Genomic DNA, 27,738 nt, shown 5'->3' with positions numbered 1-27,738 from the left:
TGGCGGCGGTGGCGGCCGACCTTGCTCTCGAATCATTTTCTTGCCGAACTCGATTTTTCTATCTCTGCTGTCGTCGATCTCGGCCTCACCCTCTCCGCTGAGATTCAAGGATCTCCGCCCCCAATCTCGTCGCCGCTGACTTCAGAAGCGCCCTCTCAATCGGTATGCCTCACTCCCTCTATCCTCCCCCCACCCCACAAACCCCACCACCAAACCCTCCTCCGGCGCCATCACCACCAATCCATCCCCCCTCAAGCCCTAAGCCCTGAGCCAGGCCTGATCTATCGAAGCAAGCACCTCTCTGTCTCTCCATCGAACCCTCCCACCTCTCTCTCTCTCTCCGTCGAACCCTCCAACCTCTCCACATCTCGCTCTTGCCGAAAGAAACCCCAAGGTCCCCAACCCCCCACCTCTCTCTCTCTCTCTCTCTCTCTCTCGCCAGAAGGAAGCCCACCCTCCCATCTCTCTCTATCCATTTGGTTAAACAGGTCAAAAAAGCAAATCCGACCTGTTTAATCGACCTATTTATTAAACAGGTTAAACGGGTCGGGTCGGGTTACCAGTTTAATAAACAGGTCGGATTCAGGTTGTAATTTCTGACCTGTTTAATAAACAGGTCAGGTTCAAGTTTATACTTTTCTGACCCGTTTAACATCTGACCCGACCCGTTTATGTCTGACTTGACCCGATTGCCACCCCTACTCTCTTCTTCCTTTATTGCACATGCTGAGCACGTGCACCCTCCCTCCACTTTTTTTTATTTGAAGGCGGCTTTGGTCCAAGATAGGCCCAGTTGGCCTGGTTCTCACAGACTATGCCCTTAATGTTTGGTCATATTGTTCATATCATCTCAGTCCTGCTTCTTCACAATATCCCCGTGAATATCTGATACCATGTATAGAAAGAGAGAGTATCCTGGTCCTTCAAGAAGGATTAAGCTGTAATTGATACTTCTAAACATTGTATTATGACTAGATAGTAAAATAGAGAGGTTTTCTGCTTTTCCAACATACAGTTCCAAACTTGCTTCGATAACCCAAGAAGGAAAGCTTCCTGATAGTTGATTATATGATAGGTCTCTGCAAGGAAAGACACAATTTGTCATCAACAGCATGAAAACAGCAAAAAGAAAAGAAAGCGTATTGTAAAGTCATCAAGCAACATTAGTATAAATTATTGAAGGAATCATAAAATAATATGCTTAAAGAATTCAATTAGATGAACATTCTTGTGTACATAATATCGTAAACAATTTAAATGGAAGAAAAGGATCTGAAATAGGATAAGAAGGATTGAAAGATTTTGTTATAAGCAGATTTGTATGTAAATTAAGAAGAATTAGATGAACATACACATTAAGAAGTGAGGTGCTTTTGCTGGCAGGCAGGCTACCAGAGAGGCTATTGTTCCCAAGAAATCTGCAAGAGAAGACATTAAAAGAATAAAACAGAACTTTTTTTGTTAAGTAATGAACAAGGAAAAAACTTCATAGGGTAGGCATTTTTAAAGGAAAAAGTGTATGTATATAATTTTTAAATGAAGACATCCATTTTTCTTACAAGTAGCTGAGCGAACTCGAATTGAAGAGAGATTGAGGAAGTTGGCCTGTTAAATTGTTAAAGCTCAGATCCCTATAGAAGTAAATTTAGAAAAGAACAAATAGATTTGTTATTAGCACACAGACTGAATTATATGAACTCATATATAGAAGATACCGTCAATTTAACACAAGTCATCAGTATGAATAACAAGTGACTGTAGCTGACTTACAATATCTTTAGACTAGTGTAGCGGGAAAAGTCCAGTGAAATAGAATCAGCTATCCTGCTATTCCTCAAGACCCTGTAAACATTATATGATGATGTTAACTGACAGAATGGCGTAGAACGAAATGAAACATGATAGCAAATTGTGCAGTTGAGATGCATGAACTTACAAGTTGGTTAAGGATGTTAAATTACTGATAAATGCTAAAGTTGAGCTTCCATTTGATATGTCACCTAGCCATCTGCATTGCCACATATATAGATCATGAATGAAGTGAGCATGTTTCAACAAAGGTGTGGATGCATATCAAGTCGGTCAATGTCTAATGACTATATGTTGTTGGTATCATTCGAAAGCATTTTCACAGTGATGCTACTAAGACATCACATCAGCTTATACTATGGCTCGCAAATTAATCTAATATATTGCTGAGAGCTAACAGAACTAGAAATAGATGAAAAAAACTTACAAGTCTGTCAAACTCGTGAGATTAGAAAAACTTGAAGGGATCGGGCCTTCAAAAGAGTTGCCTTGCATCCTCCTATAATGAAGATTCAAGAATTAGTGGCTAAAAGGAAAATTTATTGTATATCCAGATAACGATATGTTTCATAGGCAATGTTACTTTCTGCGGCTTCCAAAAAATCAAAAAATTAACTGAAATGCAAAATGTAATTTGTGACAATTTTTTGTTGCTTTTTTTCACCAAGCTAGGAAGCATAAGAAGTCTTCACATGACCCCTTTTTGCAATTTAACAATACATATAAATATGTAATATGTCATGTTGCTGTAATTTGGGCCCGGGGGCGGCCGTCGGCTAAGGAGGCGGAGCTCCGGCGAGAGTCGGCGGGCGTCGGTCGGTCAGCGAGCGGCGTCTCCCTGGGTGCCTGCAAAGAAAGCCGGTGGCCGGATCTTCCGGCGCCGGCCCTCCGATGCTTAAGTCAGAGGGGGCTATATGTAGATGGGGAGGGAAAAGGAGGTTCTGTCTGAGTATTCGGAGTCCAACCCCCTTTCAGTAGGAAAATTTCCCTTTTATAGAGGGAGGTTGGCTTACCTGCGACGTGACTGGGCGAGGTTACCGTACGATTGAATGTGTTGTCCGAATTAATGCTCGATCGCGTGAATCAGTGCTTCGCTGTGAGAGGTCAGGTCGGGGCCAGAGGTCTGTCAGGGCTGATCGGACGCGGCCGAGCAGACTTAGCATGGGGGACGTGGGATCCGTAGATGACAGGAGAGGCGAGCATTGATGGTTGAGTAAGCCGGAGGTTTGCAGAGCTCATATGCAATAATTGTTGAGTAAGTCGGCAACATACTGAGACGACGCGCATTAATTGTTGAGTAAGCCGGCAACATACTGAGACGACGCGCATTAATTGTTGAGTAAGCCGGCGATCTGCAGAGCCCATGCGCATTAATTATCGGCGGCAGTGGCAGGAGATGGTTTCTGGTCGAGCCGTAGTAGGACGTGACAGCGGTGAGTGGATGGTGAGGTTAAGTTTCCGAGGTCGGGAGTTCACATGCCGGGTGCCTGCTCGAGGCCCAGGTCCGCCGTTTGAGGTCGGACGCCAGGTCGGCCGTTCGAGGTCGGGCGCCAGGTCGGCCGTTCGAGGTCGGGGGCCAGGTCGGCCGTCCGAGGTCGGGCGCCAGGTCGGTCACCCGAAGTCGGGCGTCAGGTCGGTCACGTGTTGGTGATGTATCCACGTGCATTGAAAAAAAGGGAACCTGTATTTTCTCCCAACACTACCCCCCGACTTCCGGGTTCGAGCTGCTTGCGAGCTCGGACATGGGAAGTGATTGTTTTTATTGCAGTGGAGGCCAAGGAGATTTGAATTATGCCAGCGCCCCGCGCGCTTCATGGCGCTTTTAATGATGGGAGAGGGGCCGGCGCCCTTTCGTCCTTCGAGGCCATCTCGCGTAGCGGATCCATGATAAGGCTCCGGGATCCGATGGGACGGCGCCTCGATTCTGCGTTCGAGCCACCCATCCGGCATAAATGTGCTGTTTCGACTTTCGGAGCCAACACGTGGCGCAATCCGGACGAGAAGCGGGTCGTGGCTCGGCGGATCTGGGCCGTCGGGAGGGTCTATATAAACCCCTCGAGCTAACCCTAAAAAGGTCTTGCTTGTTTATCCTTGCTACCATTTTCCCTCTTCATCTGAGAGTTCCCGGCGATGCACAGAGGCGATTTCCGGCGGTGTTGGGACGATTTCCGGTGATCCTAGAGTAGGTGGTTCTCCCACGTTGGTTCGGAAGTCATTTTCGTTGCCCCCCTTCTTTCCTTTGTTTTTGTTTTCTGCTTTTTTCCTCCATTTCTCCTTTTCTTCTTTCTGGGATGGGTCTCGGTCCCGGTGAAGTTGGGTCTACCGTGACCGAGGAGGAACTGGATCTGGTTCGTTCCCGATTTTTCTTCCGACCCGGATTTCGTCTGGAACTCGCAGGGTCGGAAGACCGGGTAACGAGACCTCCACCAGGTCGGATCGGGGTGTATACCGATGCACTCTGGGCCGGCCTGCGGTTCCCTCTTCACGAGTTCGTGAGTGATCTGCTGGTGGAGTATCGACTCGTCCCAGCGCAACTTACTCCGAACTCGTGGAGGACTATAGTCGGGTTTGCGTCCCTCTGCCTTGCGCACGGGATCCCGACTTTGGTGAGTGTTTTCCGCCATTGTTTTATGTTAAAAGCAAACCCGGCGGATGTAGAGTGGTTATATTTTGCCTGGAGGAGCGGTATGTCGCTTTTCCGAGGTGCCCCTTCCTCTATTTATGAGTGGAAGGGAAAATTTTTCTTTTTGGCGTCCGAGCTCTCGTGGGGGTTCGACCCGAGGTGGGGGCGTCCCAGGCTAAAGGCCATTAACAGTCTCACCAGTCTCACGGCAGACGAGCAGAGGGTCTTCGATGCTCTGCGGAGTCTTGGGAAGGACATCGTCGTGACCGACCTCCTGACCGAGGATGCTCTGGTGAACGTCAGCCTGAGCTCGGCGCGCCCTGAAGGTAAGGGCAGTTGCGCTGCTCCTTTAGTCTTCGTCCTATCTGTTTCTTTCCTTTGTTCTTTTGATGTTGGTTCGATGCTTAGACGTTTCCTTCTATTTCAGACATTCCCCACATGCCGACCAGCAACATTTCTCTTTTCGCCCGGCTGAAGAGGCGGTCAGCCGAGGCTGGCGGGGCCGTTCCCAAGCCCCGTAAGAAGGCCAAGACGGCTGCTGCTCCCGCCCCTGCCGAGATGAGGGGTTCCGGAGCCTCGGGATCTACCCGAGGAGGTGTCCCGGCTGCCAAGCGTGCGAGCTCGGGCTCCGGGGGGGCGTCTGGTTCAGCGTCCCCGGCCTGTCCTGCCCCCATCTCTCAACGGGCAGAACGGCCTATCATCCGTTTACGACGTTCGGGACCTGAGCCGAGCAGAGGTCCCGGGGTCCTGAGTGCCCCCCATCCAGTCGCCACGAGCTCGGCCGGGCCGAGCTTACCGAGGGCCGGGGAGAGGGAATCGGCCGAGCCGGAGTCTCCGATTCCCGAAGGGAGCTCGGCCTTCCGGGACGCCGATGTCGCGCGCGAAGTGTTCCGTCGCGCGCGAAGTGTTCCGTCGCGCTATGCTTCCGGCGGATCGGGCTGAATTCCGGTCTCTCTCGCTGGAGGACATTGTCGACCAAACTTACTGCCACACTGCGCGGGTAAGTCGCCTTTTCCTCTTGTCCTTAGCCGTCAGCATTTCCTTCATTTTTACTTATAATTATTTTCTCTGCAGCACATCCATGAGGTCGACACCCTGGTATTCATCGCCTCGGAATGCCAGAATGAAACTCGGCAACTCTCCAGGCAACTGGAACCGGCCAAGAGGAGAATAGCCGAACTGGAGGCCGCGCTGAAGGAGGCCGAGGCGCGGAGGGAGGCTACGGAGGCCGGTCGGCGAGCCGTAGTAGATGAGCTCAAGGAGGAGCGGGCCGCGCACACGCTGGCGAGGTCAGAATTGCGCGCTTCTGAGGCGTGCCTTGCCGAGGCCCGTGCCGAGGTCGCCGGCTATAAATATGAGGACGGGGTACTCCGCCTAAAGATCGAACAACTCGAGGCCCGAGAGAAGAGGGCACTCGAGCAGGCCGAGAATGCCGTGGAACTCTTCGAAGAGTCGGAGGAGTTCCGCGACATGTTGGAGGAGGAGACCGTCGACGGGTTCCTTCGGGGCTTCGAAAATTTTCGAAGGCAGATGGCTCGGTACTGCCCCCAATACGATCTGTTAGGGATCTGGCCGAGAGCGGGATTCAGCGACGAGTTCGACCTGCCCTCCGGGTTCGAGGACGACGAGGCCGCCGAAGCCGAGGTCGGGGGAGAAGTCGCCGAGCCCGAGGCCGCTGGGGTCGGAGCTAATGCAGCCGATCAGGCGACCTTGGAGGTTCCTCCGGAGGAGGCCCATGATGGCGTTCTGGAGGTTACTGACGAGCCTTCCGCCGAGGCCACCGCAGGGGGCTCCGAGCCGACGCCCGCCGAAGACCCTCGGGTCATCATCGTAGATGATCCCGAGGTCGACACTGGAGGAGCCGCCGCCCCTTAGGACGTAGCTTTTCTTTCTTTCTTTTTGTAAGCCGGTTCGGCCTTTGAACGGGACCGAACCATAATCTTGTATTCGGCCTTTAGGCCTTTATCAATGAAGGAATTCTTTTTTGGAATCTAGCACTTTGTCTTTCCTTTCCTTTTTCCCTTTGTTGTAAATGAGGTCGGCCTCCGAACTTGTTGTACGGCCGACCTTCAATTTTGTACTTCAGCCTTCGGGCCTTTTACTAATAAAAGGATTTTCTTTCGCAACTCCACGCCCACTTTTCTCTTTCTTCCGTGTAGTAGGTTTTTGCCTTAGTCGTTAGAACTAAGTTATTCCCGACGAATCCTCCCAAGTCTTCGAGCTCGGTCGACAGACGTAAGCTCTGACCACGCTCGCCGGGTTGTTAGGCTTAGCCTTAGCAAGGGTTTGAGGCTTCGAGCTTAGATTCTTAGAAAAATTCGCTAAGTTTTTGAGCTCGGACTTTGAAGGGGTCTTGCTAAGTCCCTTAGCTTACCTCCAAGGAAAGTTCTGCTAAGTTCTTGGGCTTGGCTTCCAGATCGCAGGAGTATTTAGCTTGGCTTTCAAAAGAGTTTCGTTAAACATTTAGATTTTCTTTGGAGAATTTAATCAAGTCTTCGGGCTCGGCTACTGGGCCGAGCTTTGGAGCTCGGCTTTTTAGGGCAAGCTTGTTAAAGCTTTGCAGCCGGGCTCCAAGAAGGTCCCGTAAGACCGAAGTTGAATTTTCATGCTTTCTGATCCTGATCAAGGTTTTGCCGATCATCATGTAGCGTAGATAAATGGCGATCTAGGTAGTGAGTTGGATCGTACCTTCTACTCCATTGGAGTCGATCATCTCGGTTTGAAAGGAGTGACTCCCTTTTACGGTCGGTGCGGCAGTATTTTGCCGCTAGCCGAGCAAGGGAGGATGACGTATTCCCTTCGAAGCGATGTCCTCCTCGGGCATGCCTGCAAGTCAGAGGGTTCATAAAGATGCGACCTCATTATTGAAGTCTTCAGGCGGTCATGCAGATGCTACTTCGTTGTAGTGGTCGGGCGCTGCAGGGGACCGCGTAGGTTCTTCCCCATATTTCTTCCCGAAATCGTGGGAGTTTGAGACTCTGCAGTCGGCATACGGGGCATCTCGACCTTAGTTGAGGAATTGAGCATGAGGTCGGGGGAGACCCGAGCTTGCTGCCGACTCGGTTGCGCTTCCCGTGGCCGAGGGAGTTTGGGACTCTACGGTCGACCCACGGGGCATCTCAACCTTAGTTGAGGAATCGAACACGGGGTCGAGGGAGCTTAGGCTCACTGTCGACCCGGTGTCGCTTTCCGAGGTCGAGGGAGTTTGGATCTCTACGGCTGACACCCGGGGCATCTTAAACTCAGTCGAGGTATCGTACGCAAGGTCGAGGGGTCTGGAAACGCACTGTCGACCTGCGACGCTTTCCGAGATCGAGGGAGTTTGGATCTCTACGGTCGACACCCGGGGTATCTCGAACTCAGTCGAGGTATCGTACGCAAGGTCGAGGGGTCTGGGAACGCACTGTCGACCTGCGACGCTTTTCGAGGTCGAGGGAGTTTGGATCTCTACGGTCGACACTCGAGGCATCTCGAACTCAGTCGAGGTATCGTACGCAAGGTCGAGGGGTCTGGGAACGCACTGTCGACCTGCGACGCTTTTCGTAGGTCGATTGAGTTTGGATCTCTACGGTCGACACTCGAGGCATCTCGAACTTAGTCGAGGTATTTGAGGAAGATCGAGACCGGGCTCGATATCAGCGCGGCAAGGTGCTTTAGGCTTGTCTGGAATATCTGAGCCTGATAGGCCGTCCGAGCTTGGTCGGGCATCCGAGCTTGGTCGGGTAACCTGAGGATTACAAATATCCCGATGATAAGAGAAGCATAACATGATTAAATGGCTATAGATTATTATGAGGAGGCGGGGTTCATGCCCCCAATTACCGAGGACCCCTCTGGGCCCTATTGGTAGTACATCCAAAGGTTTTCAGAATTCCAGCTCCGCGGGATGAGTGTTCCTTCGAGAGATTCCAGCTTGTATGCTTCGGGGCATTGCACTCGGGCAATCCGGTACGGTCCTTCCCAATTTGGAGCGAGCTTTCCTTGTTCAGTGGGTTGAGAGGCTTCAGCTCTCCTAAGAACGAGATCTCCCGCTTTGAAGAGCTTGGCTTTTACTCTGGAGTTGTAATACCGCACTGCTTTTTGCTGATATCTCATCATGCAGACCTGAGCTGCTTTCCTCGTTTCTTCGACGAGATCCAGGTTTCCCCTGAGCTGAGATGAATTGGAAGCTGTGTCGTAGTGTTCCACTCTCGGTGAAGGGAGTCCGATCTCTAGAGGAATAACCGCCTCTGTCCCATATGCCAGGTTGAAGGGGGTCTCTCCGGTGGAAAGTCGAAATGTTGTTCTGTAAGCCCAAAGGATATTATAAAGGTCTTCGACCCATTGCCCCTTGGATCGGTCGAGTCTAGCTTTGAGCCCCCGGAGGATGGTGCGGTTCGTCACCTCAGTCTCCCCATTTGCCTACGGATGGGCTACTGAGGTGAAATGATGGTCGATGCCGAGCTCGGAGCAGAATTCTCTGAAACGGATGTTGTCGAATTGACGGCCGTTATCGGATATAAGGATGCAAGGGAGTCCGAATCTGCAGATTATGGACTTCCATACAAAGTCCCGCATTTTTTGCTCGGTGATTCGGGCCACAGGTTCGGCTTCGATCCATTTGGTGAAGTAGTCGATGGAGACGACTAAAAACTTTCTTTGTCCGGTGGCTAGGGGGAAAGGTCCCAGGATATCAATCCCCCATTGAGCAAATGGCCAGGGAGCGATGATCGAGGTCAGCGGGGCCGAAGGTCGGCGTTGAATATTAGCATTCCGCTGACACCGATCACATCTCCGGACAAAATCCATTGCGTCCTTCTGAAGCGTGGGCCAAAAGTAGCCTCGGCGCAAGATTTTATGGGCTAGCGCTCGGCCTCCTAGATGGTTCCCACAGATTCCTTCATGGACCTCTCGCATAGCATAATTTGCCTCTGAAGGGCGGAGACATTTAAGGAGGGGAGAGGTGAATGACCGTCGGTAGAGCCTGTCTTCATATAGTATGTACCGAGGCGCTTGACGCCTGATCCGGCGAACCTCCAGTTCGTCGTTGGGGAGGGTTCCATCCAGCAGATAGCTGACGAACCCATCGATCCAGCTTGGCTCGGTGTCGATGCACATGGTCGGCTCAAGCTCTTCCGTGCTGGGTGTTTGGAGATACTCGAGCACTGTCGCCTTGGAGAGCTCACTCATGCGAGAGGTCGCCAGTTTCGACAATTGGTCAGCCCTGAGGTTCTCCGTTCTGGAGATGTGCTGAATATCGAAGGAGCTCAGGGCGGATATAAGTTCTCGCACTTTATGAAGATATTTCTACATTGAAGGCTCCTTCGCTTCGAAATCTCCCATGACCTGGCTCACGACCAGCTGGGAGTCACTGTAGACCTTTAGGTCTTCGGCCTTCAGCTCCTTCGCCAACTTGAGCCCGGCAATGAGTGCCTCGTACTCCGCCTCATTGTTCGAGGCAGGGAATTCGAGGCGTAGGGCCTGCTCGGCAACTACTCCATCCGGGCTGGTGAGGATGAGTCCTGCTCCGCTACCCCCCGAGGTCGAAGAGCCGTCGACATATAGGACCCATGGTGGCCGCAGGGTCTCCTTCGTCGATTTAAGCGGCGACTCGTGGTCGTCCGGCAAAGTACATTCCACGATGAAATCGGCGAGAGCTTGCGCTTTGATAGCTGGCCTAGGCCGGTATTCAAGGTCGAACTCCCCGAGCTCAACCGCCCATTTGGCAATTCTTCCGGCGCGGTCGGATCTCTGTAATATTTGCTTCATGGGCTGGTCAGTTAATATGGCTACAGTGTGGGCTTGAAAATAGGGCCGGAGTCTTCGTGCTGAAATTATCAGGGCAAAAATTGTCTTCTCGAGCTTGGAATATCGGGTCTCAGCACCCCTGAGAACCCGACTGGTATAGTAGACAGGCTTCTGAAGTCTATCCTCTTCCCGGACTAGGACTGAGCTTACTGCGACCGGGGAGACGGCTAGGTACAAATAAAGAACTTCGCCTTGTTGTGGCTTGGTAACAGAGGGGAGGCGAGAAGGCACCTAAGCTCTTTAAAAGCCTGCTGGCATTCCTCCGACCATAAGAAATTCTTTGGTCGCTTAAGGATCTTGAAGAATGGAAGACAGCGCTCTGCCGACCTGGAGACAAATCTCCCCAGAGCCGCGACTCGTCCAGTAAGCCGCTGTACTTCTTTGACCGTCTTTGGAGGTACCATCTCTTGCAGCGCTTGGATCTTCTCGGGATTGGCCTCAACTCCGCGCTGGGTTACTATGAAACCCAGAAATTTGCCCGAGGTGACTCCAAACGCGCACTTTGCAGGGTTGAGCTTCATTTGGTATTTCCTGAGCTTGGTGAATGTTTCATTAAGGTCAGCCACATGGCACTCTGCTGCTCGACTTTTCACCAACATGTCGTCCACGTAGACCTCCATATTTCGACCTATCTGATCTTTGAAGATTTGGCTGACCAACCTTTGGTATGTAGCTCTCACATTCTTCAACCCAAACGGCATCGCCTTATAGCAGTAGGTACCTTTGTCGGTGATGAAGGCCGTCTTCTCCTCATCTTCTGGCGCCATTCGAATTTGATTATATCTCGAGAAGGCGTCTATGAAAGTCAGCAACTGATGTCCCGAAGTGGAGTCGACGAGCTGGTCGATACTGGGGAGAGGAAAGCTATCTTTTGGGCAGGCCTTGTTTAAGTCGGTGTAGTCCACGCACATGCGCCATTTCCCATTGGCCTTCTTCACGAGGACCACGTTGGCGAGCCAATCTGGATAGGAGACTTCCCGAATGAAGCCGGCCTCTAGGAGCTTGTCCACTTCTTCGGCCGCCGCTCGCTATCGTTCTGGGGCAGAGTTCCGCTTCTTTTGCTTCACGGGTCTGCAGGTCGGCTTCACCTGGAGTCGGTGAACCATGACCTCGGGGTCGATTCCCGGCATGTCGGCGGGCGACCAAGCGAAAACATCCATGTTGATTCAGAGGAATTGGATCAGGCGTCCTCTTTCATAGGGGCTCAAGCCGGAGCCGATCTGCACGGTCAGTTCTGGGCAGTTTTCTTGTAAAGGGATTTGAGTAAGAAGCTAACCGGGCTCTATTTGCTTCTTCCAAGGGTCGTCCCGCATGTCCAAGGTTTCAATGGGCAGCGCGCGGTCCATTGCTTGAGTTGACACCTCGGCTGATAGCTCCCGTTGGCTTAGAGCTTCAGCCGGCCGCTTTGCCTTGCAGGTCGCCATATAGCACTGCTTAGCTATCAGTTGGTTCCCGCGGACCTCGCCTACTCCTTGGCTGGTGGGGAAACACACGAGCAGGTGGTAAGTCGAGACCACAGCTCGGAAGGCATTTAATCCTGGTCGTCCGAGGATGGCATTGTAGGCCGAGGGCAGCCGGACCACGAGAAAGTCTGTCCTCACGGTGCTTTCTCGGGGGGCGAGGCCGACCGTGACAAGAAAGCTGACCTCGCCCTCAACCGGGACCGAGTCCCTGGTGAATCCGACTAGCGGGGTATTCATTTTCCGAAGCTGGCTTCCTGTTGACCCGATTTTTTGGTAGACATGGTAGTACAAAACATTAGTCGAGCTTCCATTATCAACTAGAACCCTCTTTACATCAAACTTATTTACAATCATGGAGATGACTACAGCGTCATCGTGAGGAGTCTCAACTCCTTTCAAGTCCTCCGAAAACGAGATAGCTTCGAAAGTACGCGGGCGTTTCGGAAGGATCCTTTCCTCGGTTGACTCTTCTGCTAGGCTTCCTCCGATCGTATTGATGGTGCCAGCGATGGGCTTGTTGTCATTTGGATTTTCGGGTGGCATGGCGTTTTCCACTGGCCTCCTTTCCTCACGTCGGTTTTTCACAAACCGATTGAGTACTCCGCGGCGGATAAGCGCCTCAATCTCATCTCGGAGCTGGAAGCAATCCTCCGTATCATGGCCATGGTTCCGGTGGAAGCGGCAGTACCTCCTAGGATTACGTGGGATTCCTGCATCCCGCATCGGAGGTGGGGGTCGGAAGAAGTCCCGACCTTCAATCTCCATCAGGATCTCGGTCCGGGGCGCATTGATTGGTGTGTAGTTCTCGTACTTCCCCGAATACGTTCGAGGTCGCGGCGGAGACCTCGGTCGAGGCGGGGACCTTGGTCGGGGCGGTCCCCGCTGTTGAGGCGGACTTCTCAGTCGGGGAAGGTTCTTCTCTCGGCGGGGGGACCGACTTCTTTGGAGGCCGCGCTCCTCGCGGCGTTTCTTCTGCTTCTTTGAAGCTTGTTCGGTTGCACCCCGCCTGGAGGCAATAGCCTCCTCGGCCTTTGCATACTTTCGAGCTCGGGCCAACATTTCGGTGAAGTCGGCGGGAAAGCTCTTCTCGATGAAGAAGAGGAATTTGTAGGAGCGAGCCCCGGTCTTTAGTGCCGACATGGCTATTGACTGGTCGAGCTCGCGAACCTCCCAAGTTGCAGTGGTGAAGCGGTCAAGATACTCCTTGAGGGATTCTCCTTCCTTCTGCTTGACATCTAGAAGGGAGTCCAACGTTCGCCGCTGGGACCGGCTGACAGCGAAGTTGGTGGCGAACTGCCTGCCGAGCTGCTCGAAGGAGAATATCGTACTTGGCTTTAGTCCGAAAAACCAAAGCCGAGCTGTCCCCCGGAGGGTGGCAGGGAAAGCTTTGCAAAGCACAGCCTCTGAGGACCCTTGTAGTGCCATAAGAGCTCGATAACTCTCCAAATGGTCAAGAGGGTCCGTAGTTCCGTTGTAGGACTCCACTTGAGGCATCTTAAACCTTGGTGGGACCGGTTCGTCCTCTATCTGGGAGGAAAAGGGGGACTTGGTAGCAAACTCAAAGTCACCCTCGCGCCTCACCTTCCTGCTGTGGAGTGCCTCAATCTGGCGCTCCAGGTTCTCGACTTTCCTGTCGAGCTTCCCAACCCGGGGGATTGTCACAGTGGTCTGCTCTGGCTCGTGACGGTCCGGGGCTGACTCAGCCTCTGAGGGCTGTAGTCTTCTGTCCATATCTCCTCCCGGTAGTTCTTTCCGGGGAGACGTTTGCTCTTCGTTATTGGCCCTCGAGGAGCCATGAAGGCTTCGGCCCTGGAGGACCGGTCCGTTTGGGGGAAGGACCGGCCGGACCGGGGCCTGAGGAGGCGGCATGGGTGGCGCCTCTGTCCGCTGCAGGCTTTGGACGGCGGCGGCCAGGGTTTGGACTTGTTGGACTAGAATATTGAACTGTTCCGGGGGGACTTGAGGAACTGGATCAACCGGAGGTGGTGAATTTTGGACAGAGTGTCCAGGGCTTGGCGGGAGACGTCGGGAAGTATTGGAAGCTCCTTTACTTCTCAACTTCATGGCCACGACTCGGGCCCTTCCTCTAGCGCCAACTGTTGCTTTAATTTGGGCCCGGAGGCGGCCGTCGGCTGAGGAGGCGGAGCTCCGGCGAGAGTCGGCGGGCGTCGGTCGGTCAGCGAGCGGCGTCTCCCTGGGTGCCTGCAAAGAAAGCCGGTGGCCGGATCTTCCGGCGCCGGCCCTCCGATGCTTAAGTCAGAGGGGGCTAATATGTAGATGGGGAGGAAAAAGGAGGTTCTGTCCGAGTATTCGGAGTCCAACCCCCTTTTAGTGGGAAAATTTCCCTTTTATAGAGGGGGGTTGGCTTACCTGCGACGTGACTGGGCGAGGTTACCGTACGATTGAATGTGTTGTCCGAATTAATGCTCGATCGCGTGAATCAGTGCTTCGCCGTGAGAGGTCAGGTCGGGGCCAGAGGTCTGTCAGGGCTGATCGGACGCGGCCGAGCAGACTTAGCATGGGGGACGTGGGATCCGTAGATGACAGGAGAGGCGAGCATTGATGGTTGAGTAAGCCGGAGGTTTGCAAAGCTCATATGTATTAATTGTTGAGTAAGTCGGCAACATACTGAGACGACGCGCATTAATTGTTGAGTAAGCCGGCAACATACTGAGACGACGCGCATTAATTGTTGAGTAAGCCGGCGATCTGCAGAGCCCATGCGCATTAATTGTCGGCGGCAGTGGCAGGAGATGGTTTCTGGTCGAGCCGTAGTAGGACGTGACAGCGGTGAGTGGATGGTGAGGTTAAGTTTCCGAGGTTGGGAGTTCACATGCCGGGTGCCTGCTCGAGGCCCAGGTCCGCCGTTTGAGGTCGGACGTCAGGTCGGCCGTCCGAGGTCGGGCGCCAGGTCGGCCGTCCGAGGTCGGGCGCCAGGTCGGTCACGTGTTGGTGATGTATCCACGTGCATTGAAAAAAAGGGAACCTGTATTTTCCCCCAACATGTCATTTGTTATTTAATGAAATCTTTCGGCTCATTTTCGGCTCCCCTTTGCATATAAGCATAGGTGAACGTTGCTCTCAACAACAACCTAGTTGAAGAACATATATGTTGATGAAGTTATAGATACTGGTGTAGCACAATAAATATAAAATGAGTCTTCCCTTTGCCTCCTTGAGGCTTGCTATTACTCTTTCCTGTTTTTTTTAAAAAATTTGGGTAGGTTCTGCCCTCCACCCCCCCACGCCCCCCCCCCCCCCCCCCCCCCCTCCTCTGCGAGGCAGAGAAAACAAAAAAAAGAAGAAAAAGAAAACATGGACTTGCAACATCACAAGAAATATGATATAGACATCAAATGAAACAAATTGATATCAGATTTCAAGGGCATCCAATGAAATATCATTTCTTAATCTTACAAATTGGTTAAGTTTGGCTCGCTGAAGTCCGGTATTTTGCCCGTGAAATTATTGTCCGATGCCCACCTGAAATTGCAACAAAATTAGTGGAGGCCAATTTGAATTTGTATGGCCAATTTTTTGCACACATAGTATATGAGACTTACAAAGTCTGCAAGTTCTTGAGACTTGATACAGTCGATGGGAACTCACCACCTAGTCCACAACTATCTATGTACCTGTTCAAGAAAGCATAAAGCCATAAATCATAAGACCCATGTTAATAGTTTTCCATTTACAAACGTAAAACATGGTGCTTAAAGGTAATCAGAAGCTAACAATTGCTGGAGATTGGTCAAGTTCCCGAGCTCAGAGGGGAGCGAACCACTGAAGTTATTGGTACCTATGACCCTGCAGAAGTTTACGCAAAATCAAATGCCTTGTTCTTTGTCATCATTTTCATGTCAAAACAATTTAATATCATGAAACACTGCAGGATACCATTGGCTTCCCTCCTTGTCATGGCACCCCTCTCTACTTGGAGAGCTTCAGGGTTTGAACCCTGGAGGTGGTACCATATTTCTCAAGAAGAAGAAGAATATCTCTTCAAAATTTGTCCATAACCTGTTTTGCTTATTGATATTCTTCTTACAGATATTACATGAAACATGTTGTTCTATGTCATCGTCTAGGAGTAGTTAGAAACACAAAGTTCAGACATCTCAACCAACAAAGAAAAGATCTACATGCAACAAAATTATTAAGACTAAGTGTTATATTAGTAACTTGCTATCTGACCAGTATAAATTGAACAATAAAAGCATTAATAATTTGTTGCTTGTTTCTTACAATGAGATGAGCTTTTGAAGCTTTCCAAGCTCCTTTGGAATAGTCCCTGATAATGCATTTGAACCGACAATCCTGGTGATGAAGAAATGGAAACTATGGTGAGGACAGCAGAGAAAGCATAGATGTTTTAAGAAATCACTACTTCAAATGAGCTTGTCACTGATCTTACAAGTATTGCAACTCGGTCAAATTCCCAATAAATGCTGGTAACGTACCAGTCAAGTAGTTCCGAGACAACCGCCTGCAAAAATTGTCATCTTATCAAAATCGCTAGAAATGACACAAATGCCAACTAAATACTTTCTTATGGTTCCTTAGGTATTTCATTTTCTTGTTCTCACTGTGGTGTAGCAGTAGATCATCTGAATAGAGTCTTAACATTTTCTCACTTAAAATTTGATTTGACACTAGCATATAGTGTCAGATTCATTTAACATGTAAGGGCACTTGAGAAATGCCAGATCTAAACACTTTCTTAGACGCAAGGAAGAGACCTTAATTCTGAATTTAAATTTGAGGAATGCCAGATCTAAATTTGATTTTTCTGTAAGGTCCACACCAAATTGATGATGTCATAGACCTTCTGAATGTAACTAGCACAACTAATGCACATGCTATTCGAGAAATATTAGATGTTCATGTTACAACTTTTACCCACACCAACTTGTGGATCTAGCATTTCTTAAAAAAATCATCCCTTTAATTTAATTGGAAGTTTGAGATAGTGAGTGGCCATACAAAAAGTTAAGGTACGTCAAGTTTTGCAGCTCCTCCGGGATTGTGCCTACCACATCGATGGCGAGTACTTGCCTGCATACAAACATGTTAACAAAAATCAGCATAAAAGAGTTTTATAGCAAAAACAAAGCAAACTGTTAATTTGGAGAATGAAGCAGTTTTGCTCCCTAATACATCTTAAACAAGAGTCCTTGACAAATCTAGATGCTAATTTTCCAGATTTTTTTATGCAAATTAGTTAAATGTAGTAGCTCTACAGAAGTCAATTAGATTACTTGATTCACTATCAGCTATCTTTATGGCAAGAAGATAAGATGTTAATTGGGCAATAGTTCAGTAGTCACACCAAGGTATGTCGTCTCGATATCAGGCCCCATACCGGTGCCACTTTGTCACTGTGTCGATACGCTTAGTATGGAAGCCGATTTGGTGTACCAAGTATCAGTACGTCTCATGTACCATGTACTGGTATTATACTATATGCCCCGAACCGTTCAGTTTGGTACGGTATGGCATACCACACAACACTCTTTTGTCCAAACCCTCATATCTTCCTCTAAATGGAAGAGGTCCATTGTTGAATGTTGGTTGACAAACAGTAATATTTTGGGCCCGTTCTTCTTTAAAGGGTAAAAAACTAAACTTAGAAATCTATATTTTTCTGGATAAGTATTTCTCAAGCAGCATTTAGATAAGAAAATAATTTACCTATATTATTTTATGCATTGGAAAGTAGATTCAAAGTCCGTTACTCATATTTTTTTGCGTTACTACTTTCCTAGATAAGTTGCTAAGATCTATCCATATTTTTCATAATATCCTTTATTATATAAATATTATTATATTCAATAATATTATATTATATTATATATTATTTATAATATATTATAGGGTTTAGGGTATTCTAGGAATAAAATTAAAAAAATATATTTTACCGGCTGATGGAGAAATGATTGACTCACCTCCTAAGTGGTTAAGACTATCCTTCTATTTTATGAGCAAATGCTACCTATGAAAAAATAACTTACCCACTTAAAAAAAGATGAGAACATGGGTAAATTGGTCAATGAAAAGTTGACCAACTTTTCTATGATATTTACCTAGCAAACAACAAGCCCTCATGTATGGAGTGTCAGGCTTGAAGAATCAGAAGTGCTCTCAATTCAGCCTGACTTTAACCAGCACTAGTATACACTTGCCCACACTTAACTCCAATATAACTTCCCCACTCATCATGTTGTTTGTCGATGAAGATGACCCGAGGCATTTTGATCTTTCCAACATAATTCATTTTTTCTTATAAAAAAGTAAAATAGAATCTTATTTGTTTCTAATGGGATAGAATTCCTAGAATAGTCCCTCTCATCCAACTATCAATTAATATCATGAATTCTTTTATTCAAATATCTTGGGCTGATCATAGTTTAAGTTATAATCCTAAAGCATATTGCTGTATTATTATCTTTATTTATGAGAACAAGTTTTTTTTTTTTTTTTGATGATAATGGGAGGCTAAAAGAAGCCACCCAGCTTTTATTAATAAAGATAAAAGAATTTACATCTTGGAAAAGAGAACAAGATCAGTTAGAAAAAGATAAAGGATAAATAATAAGAACCCCAATAAAAATCAAACAATAAGAAGAGAGTAAGGAATATTCTTGATTTTGTTCCAAATTCTTCCAAAAGCTGGTTGTTCTTTTTTTTGAATGTATGGAATAGATCACTCATTGAAATTATGAAGACCAGCAAAAGCAACCACAGAATAATTGCAGGGACTATTTTATCTTATTCAAAAAAAAATACTTCAAGGATATTTTGTATAAAAATTCATTTAATTATTGATTCTGCAAAAAAAAAAAAATCAGATTAATTTCCTTAAAAATGACACATATTTTAGGATATCCAAAAAATTTTACTCTTGGATGATACACTAAATAAGTAAATAGGGCACACATTTGCTAAAAGTCTAAAACATAATAGATTATATATATATATATATATATATATATATATATATATATATATATATATACATCCAACACACTTGTTTAGACAAATTTGCTGAACTAACTTAGGTTCCTAAAGAGAGAGATGTTTGGGCATACAGCTGGGTGATGTGGCAGGTGGTCTTATTGTTGTAGCTGCAGTTACATTTGACCGCCGGGCTGACGTCAGAGGAGTCCAAATCGGTGGAGTCGATGGCGGCGCCGCTGCATGGCTCGCCGCTGATGTTCCATTTCGCCGACTCCTTCAGCCCCCACCTTCCCAGTATCGCGTTCAACGCCTCGACTGCGACGCCACAAAAAAAAAAAACAAAATCCACATCAGCAACGACGCACGTACACCATCTGATCTTCGGAACCCCGTTTTTCCCATGAACCAGCGAGGTAGGTCGAGCAAAACTATTTGCTTCTCTACTTTAGATTTCCCTTTGCACGCGTTTTTTTCACGATCGAATTTGGCACAAAGTAATTGGTTAAGTTCACTGCGGTCGGAGATTCGCGAAGTGCCACGTCGGTTTAGAAAGGCAAATATTTTACCAATGAAAATCTTGACACGGAACAATATATATAAATAAGAATATGAAATTATCTACCAAAGAATAATAAGATATTCATGTACCAAAAAAAAGAATAATAAGAAATTCTCTTGCAATCTGGAGCGTTTTTTTTTCTCTCCTCAAAGAATTTTTTTCTCCACTAACAATGGAGAATAAAGACAAGAAATCCCTTTTTTCTACTTGAGAAGTGTTAGATCGTTTTTGATCTAAAAAAAAGAGAAGTGTTCGATGGTTCTTGCAGTTTTATTTCTTTGAGTTGGCATGCATACCTTCGGATGGGACGGTTTTAGCTTTAGCTCTGGATCTCTCAACAAGGAGGAAGAGATAAAGAATGCTAAGAACAAAAGCTGGTAAAGAAAAGACTGAAGCTTTCTTTGGCACCATCACCATCTCTCTCTCTCTCGGAGTTTCCCAGAGGAGTGGCAAAATTAAAATGCTTGGAGGATTCTTGGCTCCTTAATTTGTCTTGGTAGCATCCTCTTCAATTTATGAAGGTTGAGAGAGCGAGAGAGAGAGAGGGGGGAGAAGCGGTGGGTTATTGGTTGCTTACATCCTCGTAGCGTCAGCTTTTAAAACTCTACCCTGTACTTCCCTCTCTCTCTCTCATGCTTAGGTTACCTTATGGTACGGTCGTGATACGGAGTAATGAAACTTGGACCGAGTAAAGGAAAACCAACGCAGCCGAACCCTTAATGTTGCCTTGGGGGTGGTTGGATTTAGTTTCAAAATTATTGAGTTTGCTCGAGTTCCCTTGTGTTACGGACAAAATTATTGCATTGCATTAAGGTTAGCTAGTTTAGAAATTGAATAGGGTACGGATAAGATTATCCTGACCCAATAAACCTAAATGGAAGAACTTTCTTTTTATTGTTGCAAGTTCAATTCTCAGCAGTCAAGGATCATGAAGGCAAAGACTTAGGGTGGTGGTGCATTATGGGCAAGATAAGTCTCGATGTTCTCATTTGTGAAATGACGTCTTTTGAAAAATCCCTGCGAAGATTCTCAGCCGACAGGTGTGTCAATGGACAAGTCCTTATCAATCAACCACCTTGTCTGCCATCTCAATCTACTAGACTCGGAGTCAAGGATTTATCTCTTATAAACCAATCCCTTCTAACCAAATGCTTAATTATAAACGAATCCCTTCTAACCAAATGTTTATAAACTAATCCCTTCTAAACAAATGGGGATGAGGGTCCCTCAAGAACGACCCGGCCCAAGGAGAAAAAAAAGTGCATAGGAATTATTACAAGAAAATCATGCTACCTACGTGATAGAAGCCTAAGAGAAGATGTGCACGATCGAGGAGATAAATTCCCTCCAACCATTTTGGAACAGGTTTCATCATGAAATTGGGAATAGACATGAAACAAGTTTTGGAAGCTCAATTGACTTTGTGAGATACCTCTTAGGACACTCTTCCCCACTCTATTTAGATTGAATCCTCTCACTAATATCTTTCCCAACACTGTCCAATTGGTTGATGGACTTGATCATGGTCTATGTGAGATACGCCCAGCCGGCTTCAGCCCCGTCTTTTTTTGGAAGGGGCCAGAGCAGGGGATCGCAGACGTGATCCCCTCCGGCTTCTTCGGGCGCAGCGAGGGCGGGCGCTGCGGGCGTTACGCGGCAGCCCCGCGGTCATTCCGCGGCCACCCCACAGCCGCACGAGCGGCCGTTGATTTCGCCCCACCGCCGCGATTTTTGCGGCGGAGAGCTGTTGAAATGAGGTTATAAAACCCCCCTTTCCTCCTCCCTTGGATCCTCCACCGAGCACTTTCTCTCCCCCCTCTCTCTTCCCTGCTTCTCCTTCTTCTCCGGTGACCGTGTGCGCCACTTCAATCGAGTTCAGCCACCCCGGGAGCCAAGCTCCTTTGATTTTCTTATTCCCCTATTTTTTCGATCTAGTTTGGCCGTTGGAAACCCCACCGCCGTCGCCGCTGCTAGCTGCCGGATCGAGCCACCTGCGGCCGGGATCTGCCGCCTCCGTCCACCGCCGGTAAGCCCCTTCTTTTTCTTTTTATTCCGTTGCTAAACATCCTTGTGTTCTCCTCTGTTTCGGCCCTACAAACCGAGATCATCTCGGTTGCCCTCCTCCCCGTTAGCCGTCGCAGCGGCCGCCGGCCGCCTCCGCGGCCGGCTGGCCGTCAATCGAGGGGTGGCCTTCGGCCACCTAGCCAGCCCTCTCCCCTCTCCCTTCTCTTGGTACCCATCTCCCCTGTCCATGGGGAGTTTGGGGAAGATGAAGGCCCATCGTGGGCTGGCCGAACTGGGCCAATTTGGGCCTGGTTCACTGTGGGCCCAACTTGGGCCCAGTTCAATAGTGTTGGGCCCAGATGGGCCATAATCTTTTGTGGGCCCAAATCGGGCCCAGTTCAGCCTAGTCCGGGCCCTATTTGGGTCGTACCCGTTTGTGGGCCCAGTCCAAATCTGAAACTCAGTTCAAATCCGAAACCCAGTTCAACTCTGAACCCGAACCCGGAGCCCGAACCCGAACCCGAAACTCGAACCCAAACCCGAACCCGGAATCCGAACCCATTTGGCCAATAAATGAAATTTTGTAGATAAGCCCTTGTCAGTATATTATTTCACAAAAGGGTATTCTGTAATTTATGTTTGGTCCCTATAAGAAAGATTATTACATAAGGCTCCCCAAATATATTTGATTGGTCCCTCCACTAAAGTTTATTATAGAACAGTACCCTGTAATTAAGTATTAGTCCCTGCAATGAATTGTGTTGCATAAATAATACATTAGAGACCAACTTTGGGGGCCCTATTGGGCCAGGTCTATGCGGGCCCATTGGGCCGTGTCCGATATGGGCCCTATCGGGCCATGCCCATTATGGGCCAACTCTGGGCCTTGTTGGGCCATGTACAATAGTATTATTTTTAGTTTTGCTTAGCTCTGAAATTAACAAAGAATTAATTTAAATTTAAATAGGTGAACCTGATCTGCCTATCTGAAGTAAGGGCTAAGCGAGAAGAGGTAAGTAACTTAATGCTTCGAGTGTGATTTCCAAATTATTTGATAAATAGATTAAATTCTGAAATATGTTTTGTATTTAGTAAAATGGGTCTGGCATGTTAAATTTCATTTGAAAATTATGCTTTGAAATCCGTAAACTATGACTGAAAAATTTATGAAATCTGTTTTTATATATATGTATTCTCAGCATCGCTATGATCTGTTCTGTTCTGTTCTGGCCCCGCCAATGAGGATTATACGTTGGACCTGTCGACTTGTAATCTGTGAGGAACCGGTTTCGACACCCGCGCCACCGGTGATTAGAATAGTGGTTTTTGGACACCGGCTGCCATCGGTGGGTAAAAATAGTGGATTTGGCACTTTTGTGCAACACCGGCTGCCATCGGTGGATAAAAATAGTGGATTTGGCACCTTGTGCAACCCATGCCACTGGGTTACGTGGCCGTAGCCTATTATGTTGAGATTCTGATATCAGATTTTTTTGAAAAAATGATAATAAGTTTTGAAAATAGTAAAACGATATTATTTATGATTTATTCCAGTCATTATCCTGTATTTTGATCTGATATGCTCTGACCCCACTTTGGGGTATTTTGTTGCTTACTGGGCTAGTGTAGCTCATTATTTTATTTTCTCTGTTTTTCAGATCTAGAAGCTTGATCGCACGGGATTGGGGAGTGCGTTAGATTTTCCGTCGATTCCTTCTGTTATTGGTCCTTTAGTTAGATTGATTAGAGTATTTGACTTACGTCAGCATATGTCATTTTGAAATTTTGTAAGACTGCTTTTGAATGACTTTAAGTATTTTGTCAATTTTAAGCATCTGCTATTAATCCTTAAATAAGTCTTGAACATCTGTATTTGCTTTGATGTAATCCGTTGCCTTGCACGCCTGCGCGGCCCGCCGTGCGGGCGTGCGGCGTCTGCCGCGTCTCGGGCTCGGGGCGTGACAGATTTGGTGGTATCAGAGCTCAGGTTTCAGATTCCTAGGGATTGTGTTTGAAATAGTCTGATGGAGCTTAAGTTTTAGGATCTTTAGGATTCGTCGGAAAGTTTGAGAGATGGGTGGACATTAGGCCATTAGACGAAGATATTTATTTGCTTTTGCTATTGATAAATTTATATTATTTTATCAGAATTTTGAAATGCTAAAATTAGAATGCAACCTAGTTATGACTGTAACCAAAGTTTGAATAAGTTATTTAGATAGTTTTCTTGGTAGAGCAATTTGTATTTTAAGTTATGATTAATTAGATTTTGACTAAATTAAGTGAAGGAATATTAATCATGAGATATTATCGTGCAATGTAATTATTTTGGAAGTTTAACTTGATATCAGGCAATGTGGATATTGCTTCTAGTTGAAGTTAACTATTTTGGTGGCAAATTAAGATTCATCTATAAAAAGATGTTTAAAGCTTGGACTAGAAAATATTTATTGAAATCTATATGTGGATCATGCATGGAACTCGTATATAGAAGGAAAATATACTTGGGGATGAGACTTAAGAATTTTTATTTGGCTCTACTTGAGACTTGAAACAATTAAGATTGATATTTTGATGGAAAGTCAATTAGTACGTCTTGAGAATATTAGAGTATTAAAATATTTTTGGGTTGGTCGAGGATAGGACCTCTTTGATTTGGAAAAGTTCTTGATGGTTTTTCTTGTTAATAAAAAATTTCGTTGGAAAGTATAGTGTTTTTGATTTTGATCAATATGAATATCATTGTGCTATTAGTAGATTCTTTTATCTGCAATATATATATTAAAAAAAAATGGGAACTACTACTAAAGGGATGAAATAGTTAATGAGTTTGTGGTGTTTTGAATAGATTCTCTAAGTCTAGTAGTTTACAAGATTCCGAAATGTTGCAGTATTGCAAATAAAAAAATATTTTACTTATTTAAGGAATTGATCTCAATGTAAAATCATAGAGCTTATATCTTGGAGAAATTTCTTATAAATCTTTGAACCAGATTATTAGATTTGTGTGAGTTAAATATTTATTAATCAAGGCTATGAGTTGATTGTGGATTTTGTATCACCATATGAGAAATGCAAGTGGGATTTCATGAGAGGCCCAAATGAGTTTAGCCTAAAAGAAAAGATTCAGGATGATTGAGTAAGCTCCTGAGTAAGTTAATCTAGAATCTTTTAATCAAAGCTTGGAATAAATATTAACTTGTATAATGGAATTGTCAAGGGAAACTAGAATTGGCTTAGTTCAAATTTGGATCTAGAATATGATTACTTGATTATATGATGGTACAAATACGACAACTATCTCAAGGGTTAATCATGACCTAGTGTACTTGGGAAGCAAGGATAAAATTTTGATTGGATATTAAAAAAAAAAATGTTGATGATCTGGGATCATTAAGAAATTTTGGAGAATATTGATCAGAGTTGCACAGCGAAAGTATAATGGACTGAGTCAATTTAAACTGGTCAAAAATATTGACTGTGTTTTGGTAACATGTTATTATGAAAGACTATGTTGTTCAATAATGAAAGATTTTGTTAATAAGGGAAGGTGAATACTATTGATTCTCAGGTCAATCATGATATGATTATGTTATCTCTTGGATAGACTTTGCCATTTTTGGGTATGCTAAGAAAAATTTGAGGATATCATGACCAGGATCGTTTGATTATTGATTAAACATGGTCTAATTTGTTAAGTATCGGAATAAACCATGCATTATTTGCTTCCATCTTATGATTTATAAGTTTAAGTTAAAAGCTTTGTGGCATATTGAATCATGGTATCAATACTTTGCCTTCTCAGACTTGCTTTTATGATTTGATGCAAATCATTTTTGAGATAGACGTTGCTATCTAATGATCATCAGTATATGTTTATTTTGTGAATTACATTACTAGCCATATAATGATTTGATTCTAAGGTTGGTCATTATCCTTTGAGGGATCAGCACACTACCATGATAAATATATGAGATCTATTTCATTTTAAGTTCTATCCCAAACACAACTAATTTTAATCAATCCTGTTGTGAATTGATCCTGATCCAATCTCGAGTGAACATGCATCAAGATGATAATTTCAATATGAGATTTTAATCAGTCACTTATCTAGTGTTAATCTTGCGAGTTTTATGAAATTTTTGATAGTTGATCCAAAGCTATCTATCACACTGATTTTGATCGAGGAGAATGAGATCTTGGATTTATATTACTCAATGGGCTGAGCATCGGAAAGGCCTAGATCTCTTAAATTTCGAGGACGAAATTTTTTAAGGGGGAGAGAATGTGAGATACGGGCTGAAGTCGGCAGCCCCAGCCGACTTCAGCCCCGTCTTTTTTTGGAAGGGGCCAGAGCAGGGGATCGCAGACGCGATCCCCTCCGGCTTCTTCGGGCGCAGCGAGGGCGGGGTGCCGCGGGCGTTACGCGGCAGCCCTGCGGTCATTCCGCGGCCACCCCATGGCCGCACGAGCGGCCGTTGATTTCGCCCCACCGCCGCGATTTTCGCGGCGGAGAGCTGTTGAAATAGGGTTATAAAACCCCCCTTTCCTCCTCCCTTGGATCCTCCACCGAGCACTTTCTCTCCCCCTCTCTCTTCCCTGCTTCTCCTTCTTCTCCGGTGACCGTGTGCGCCACTTCAATCGAGTTCAGCCACCCCGGGAGCCAAGCTCCTTTGATTTTCTTATTCCCCTATTTTTCGATCTAGTTTGGCCGTTGGAAACCCCACCGTCGCTGCCGCCTCCGTCCACCGCCGGATCGAGCCACCTGCGGCCGGGATCTGCCGCCTCCGTCCACCGCCGGTAAGCCCCTTCTTTTTCTCTTTATTCCGTTGCTAAACATCCTTGTGTTCTCCTCTGTTTCGGCCCTACAAACCGAGATCATCTCGGTTGCCCTCCTCCCCGTTAGCCGTCGCAGCGGCCGCCGGCCGCCTCCGCGGCCGGCTGGCCGTCAACCGAGGGGTGGCCTTCGGCCACCTAGCCAGCCCTCTCCCCTCTCCCTTCTCTTGGTACCCATCTCCCCTGTCCATGGGGAGTTTGGGGAAGATGAAGGCCCATCGTGGGCCGAACTGGCCCAACTTGGGCCTGGTTCACTATGGGCCCAACTTGGGCCCAGTTCAATAGTGTTGGGCCCAGATGGGCCATAATCTTTTGTGGGCCCAAATCGGGCCCAGTTCATCCTAGTCCGGGCCCTATTTGGGTCGTACCCGTTTGTGGGCCCAGTCCAAATCTGAAACTCAGTTCAAATCCGAAACCCAGTTCAACTCTGAACCCGAACCCGAACCCGAAACCCGAACCCAAATCCGAACCCATTTGGCCAATAAATGGAATTTTGTAGATAAGCCCTTGTCAGTATATTATTTCACAAAAGGGTATTCTGTAATTTATGTTTGGTCCCTATAAGAAAGATTATTACATAAGGCTCCCCAAATATATTTGATTGGTCCCTCCACTAAAGTTTATTATAGAACAGTACCCTGTAATTAAGTATTAGTCCCTGCAATGAATTGTGTTGCATAAATAATACATTAGAGACCAACTTTGGAGGCCCTATTGGGCCAGGTCTATGCGGGCCCATTGGGCCGTGTCCGATATGGGCCCTATCGGGCCGTGCCCATTATGGGCCAACTCTGGGCCCTGTTGGGCCATGTACAATAGTATTATTTTTAGTTTTGCTTAGCTCTGAAATTAACAAAGAATTAATTTAAATTTAAATAGGTGAACCTGATCTGCCTATCTGAAGTAAGGGCTAAGCGAGAAGAGGTAAGTAACTTAATGCTTCTAGTGTGATTTTCAAATTATTTGATAAATAGATTAAATTCTGACATATGTTTTGTATTTAGTAAAATGGGTCTGGCAAGTTAAATTTCATTTGAAAATTATGCTTTGAAATCCGTAAACTATGACTGGAAAATTTATGAAATCTGTTTTTATATATATATGTATTCTCAGCATGGATATGATCTGTTCTGTTCTGTTCTGGCCCCGCCAATGGGGATTATACGTTGGACCTGTCGACTTGTAATCTGTGAGGAACCGGTTTCGACACCGGCTGTCATCGGTGGGTAAAAATAGTGGATTTGGCACCTTGTGCAACCCATGCCACTGGGTTACGTGGCCGTAGCCTATTATGTTGAGATTCTGATATCAGATTTTTTTGGAAAAATGATAATAAGTTTTGAAAATAGTAAAACGATGTTATTTATGATTTATTCCAATCATTATCCTGTATTTTGATCTGATATGCTCTGACCCCATTTTGGGGTATTTTGTTGCTTACTGGGCTAGTGTAGCTCATTATTTTATTTTCTCTGTTTTTCAGATCTAGAAGCTTGATCGCATGGGATTGGGGAGTGCGTTAGATTTTCCGTCGATTTCTTCAGTTATTGGTCCTTTAGTTAGATTGATTAGAGTATTTGACTTACGTCAGCATATGTCATTTTGGAATTTTGTAAGACTGCTTTTGAATGAGTTTAAGTATTTTGTCAATTTTTAGCATCTGCTATTAATCCTTAAATAAGTCTTGAACATCTGTATTT

The 27,738-nt window shown here is 46.5% G+C and overlaps 1 protein-coding gene across 1 annotated transcript in view; it reads right to left on the bottom strand.

The window, feature by feature from the left end:
* Positions 1–19,750, bottom strand: part of LOC103702231 (probable LRR receptor-like serine/threonine-protein kinase At1g56140) — a 30,491-nt gene extending 10,741 nt beyond the window's left edge. The window contains exons 1-14 of the mRNA XM_039114476.1: positions 19,495–19,750; positions 18,771–18,954; positions 16,666–16,737; positions 16,097–16,168; positions 15,928–15,999; positions 15,418–15,489; positions 15,246–15,317; positions 15,100–15,165; positions 2,237–2,308; positions 1,937–2,008; positions 1,771–1,842; positions 1,560–1,631; positions 1,353–1,418; positions 1,014–1,079 (exon numbers count right to left, since the gene is read on the bottom strand). Coding sequence (XP_038970404.1) covers positions 1,014–1,079; positions 1,353–1,418; positions 1,560–1,631; positions 1,771–1,842; positions 1,937–2,008; positions 2,237–2,308; positions 15,100–15,165; positions 15,246–15,317; positions 15,418–15,489; positions 15,928–15,999; positions 16,097–16,168; positions 16,666–16,737; positions 18,771–18,954; positions 19,495–19,615 — 1,151 coding nt within the window. The 5' untranslated portion in view covers positions 19,616–19,750. The remainder of the gene's footprint in view (positions 1–1,013; positions 1,080–1,352; positions 1,419–1,559; positions 1,632–1,770; positions 1,843–1,936; positions 2,009–2,236; positions 2,309–15,099; positions 15,166–15,245; positions 15,318–15,417; positions 15,490–15,927; positions 16,000–16,096; positions 16,169–16,665; positions 16,738–18,770; positions 18,955–19,494) is intronic.
* Between the last annotated feature and the right edge of the window lie 7,988 nt (positions 19,751–27,738).

Source organism: Phoenix dactylifera, chromosome 16 (assembly GCF_009389715.1).
Source record: "Phoenix dactylifera cultivar Barhee BC4 chromosome 16, palm_55x_up_171113_PBpolish2nd_filt_p, whole genome shotgun sequence".
NCBI lineage: Eukaryota > Viridiplantae > Streptophyta > Magnoliopsida > Arecales > Arecaceae > Phoenix > Phoenix dactylifera.
This window is presented reverse-complemented; position numbering and strand designations above follow the sequence as displayed.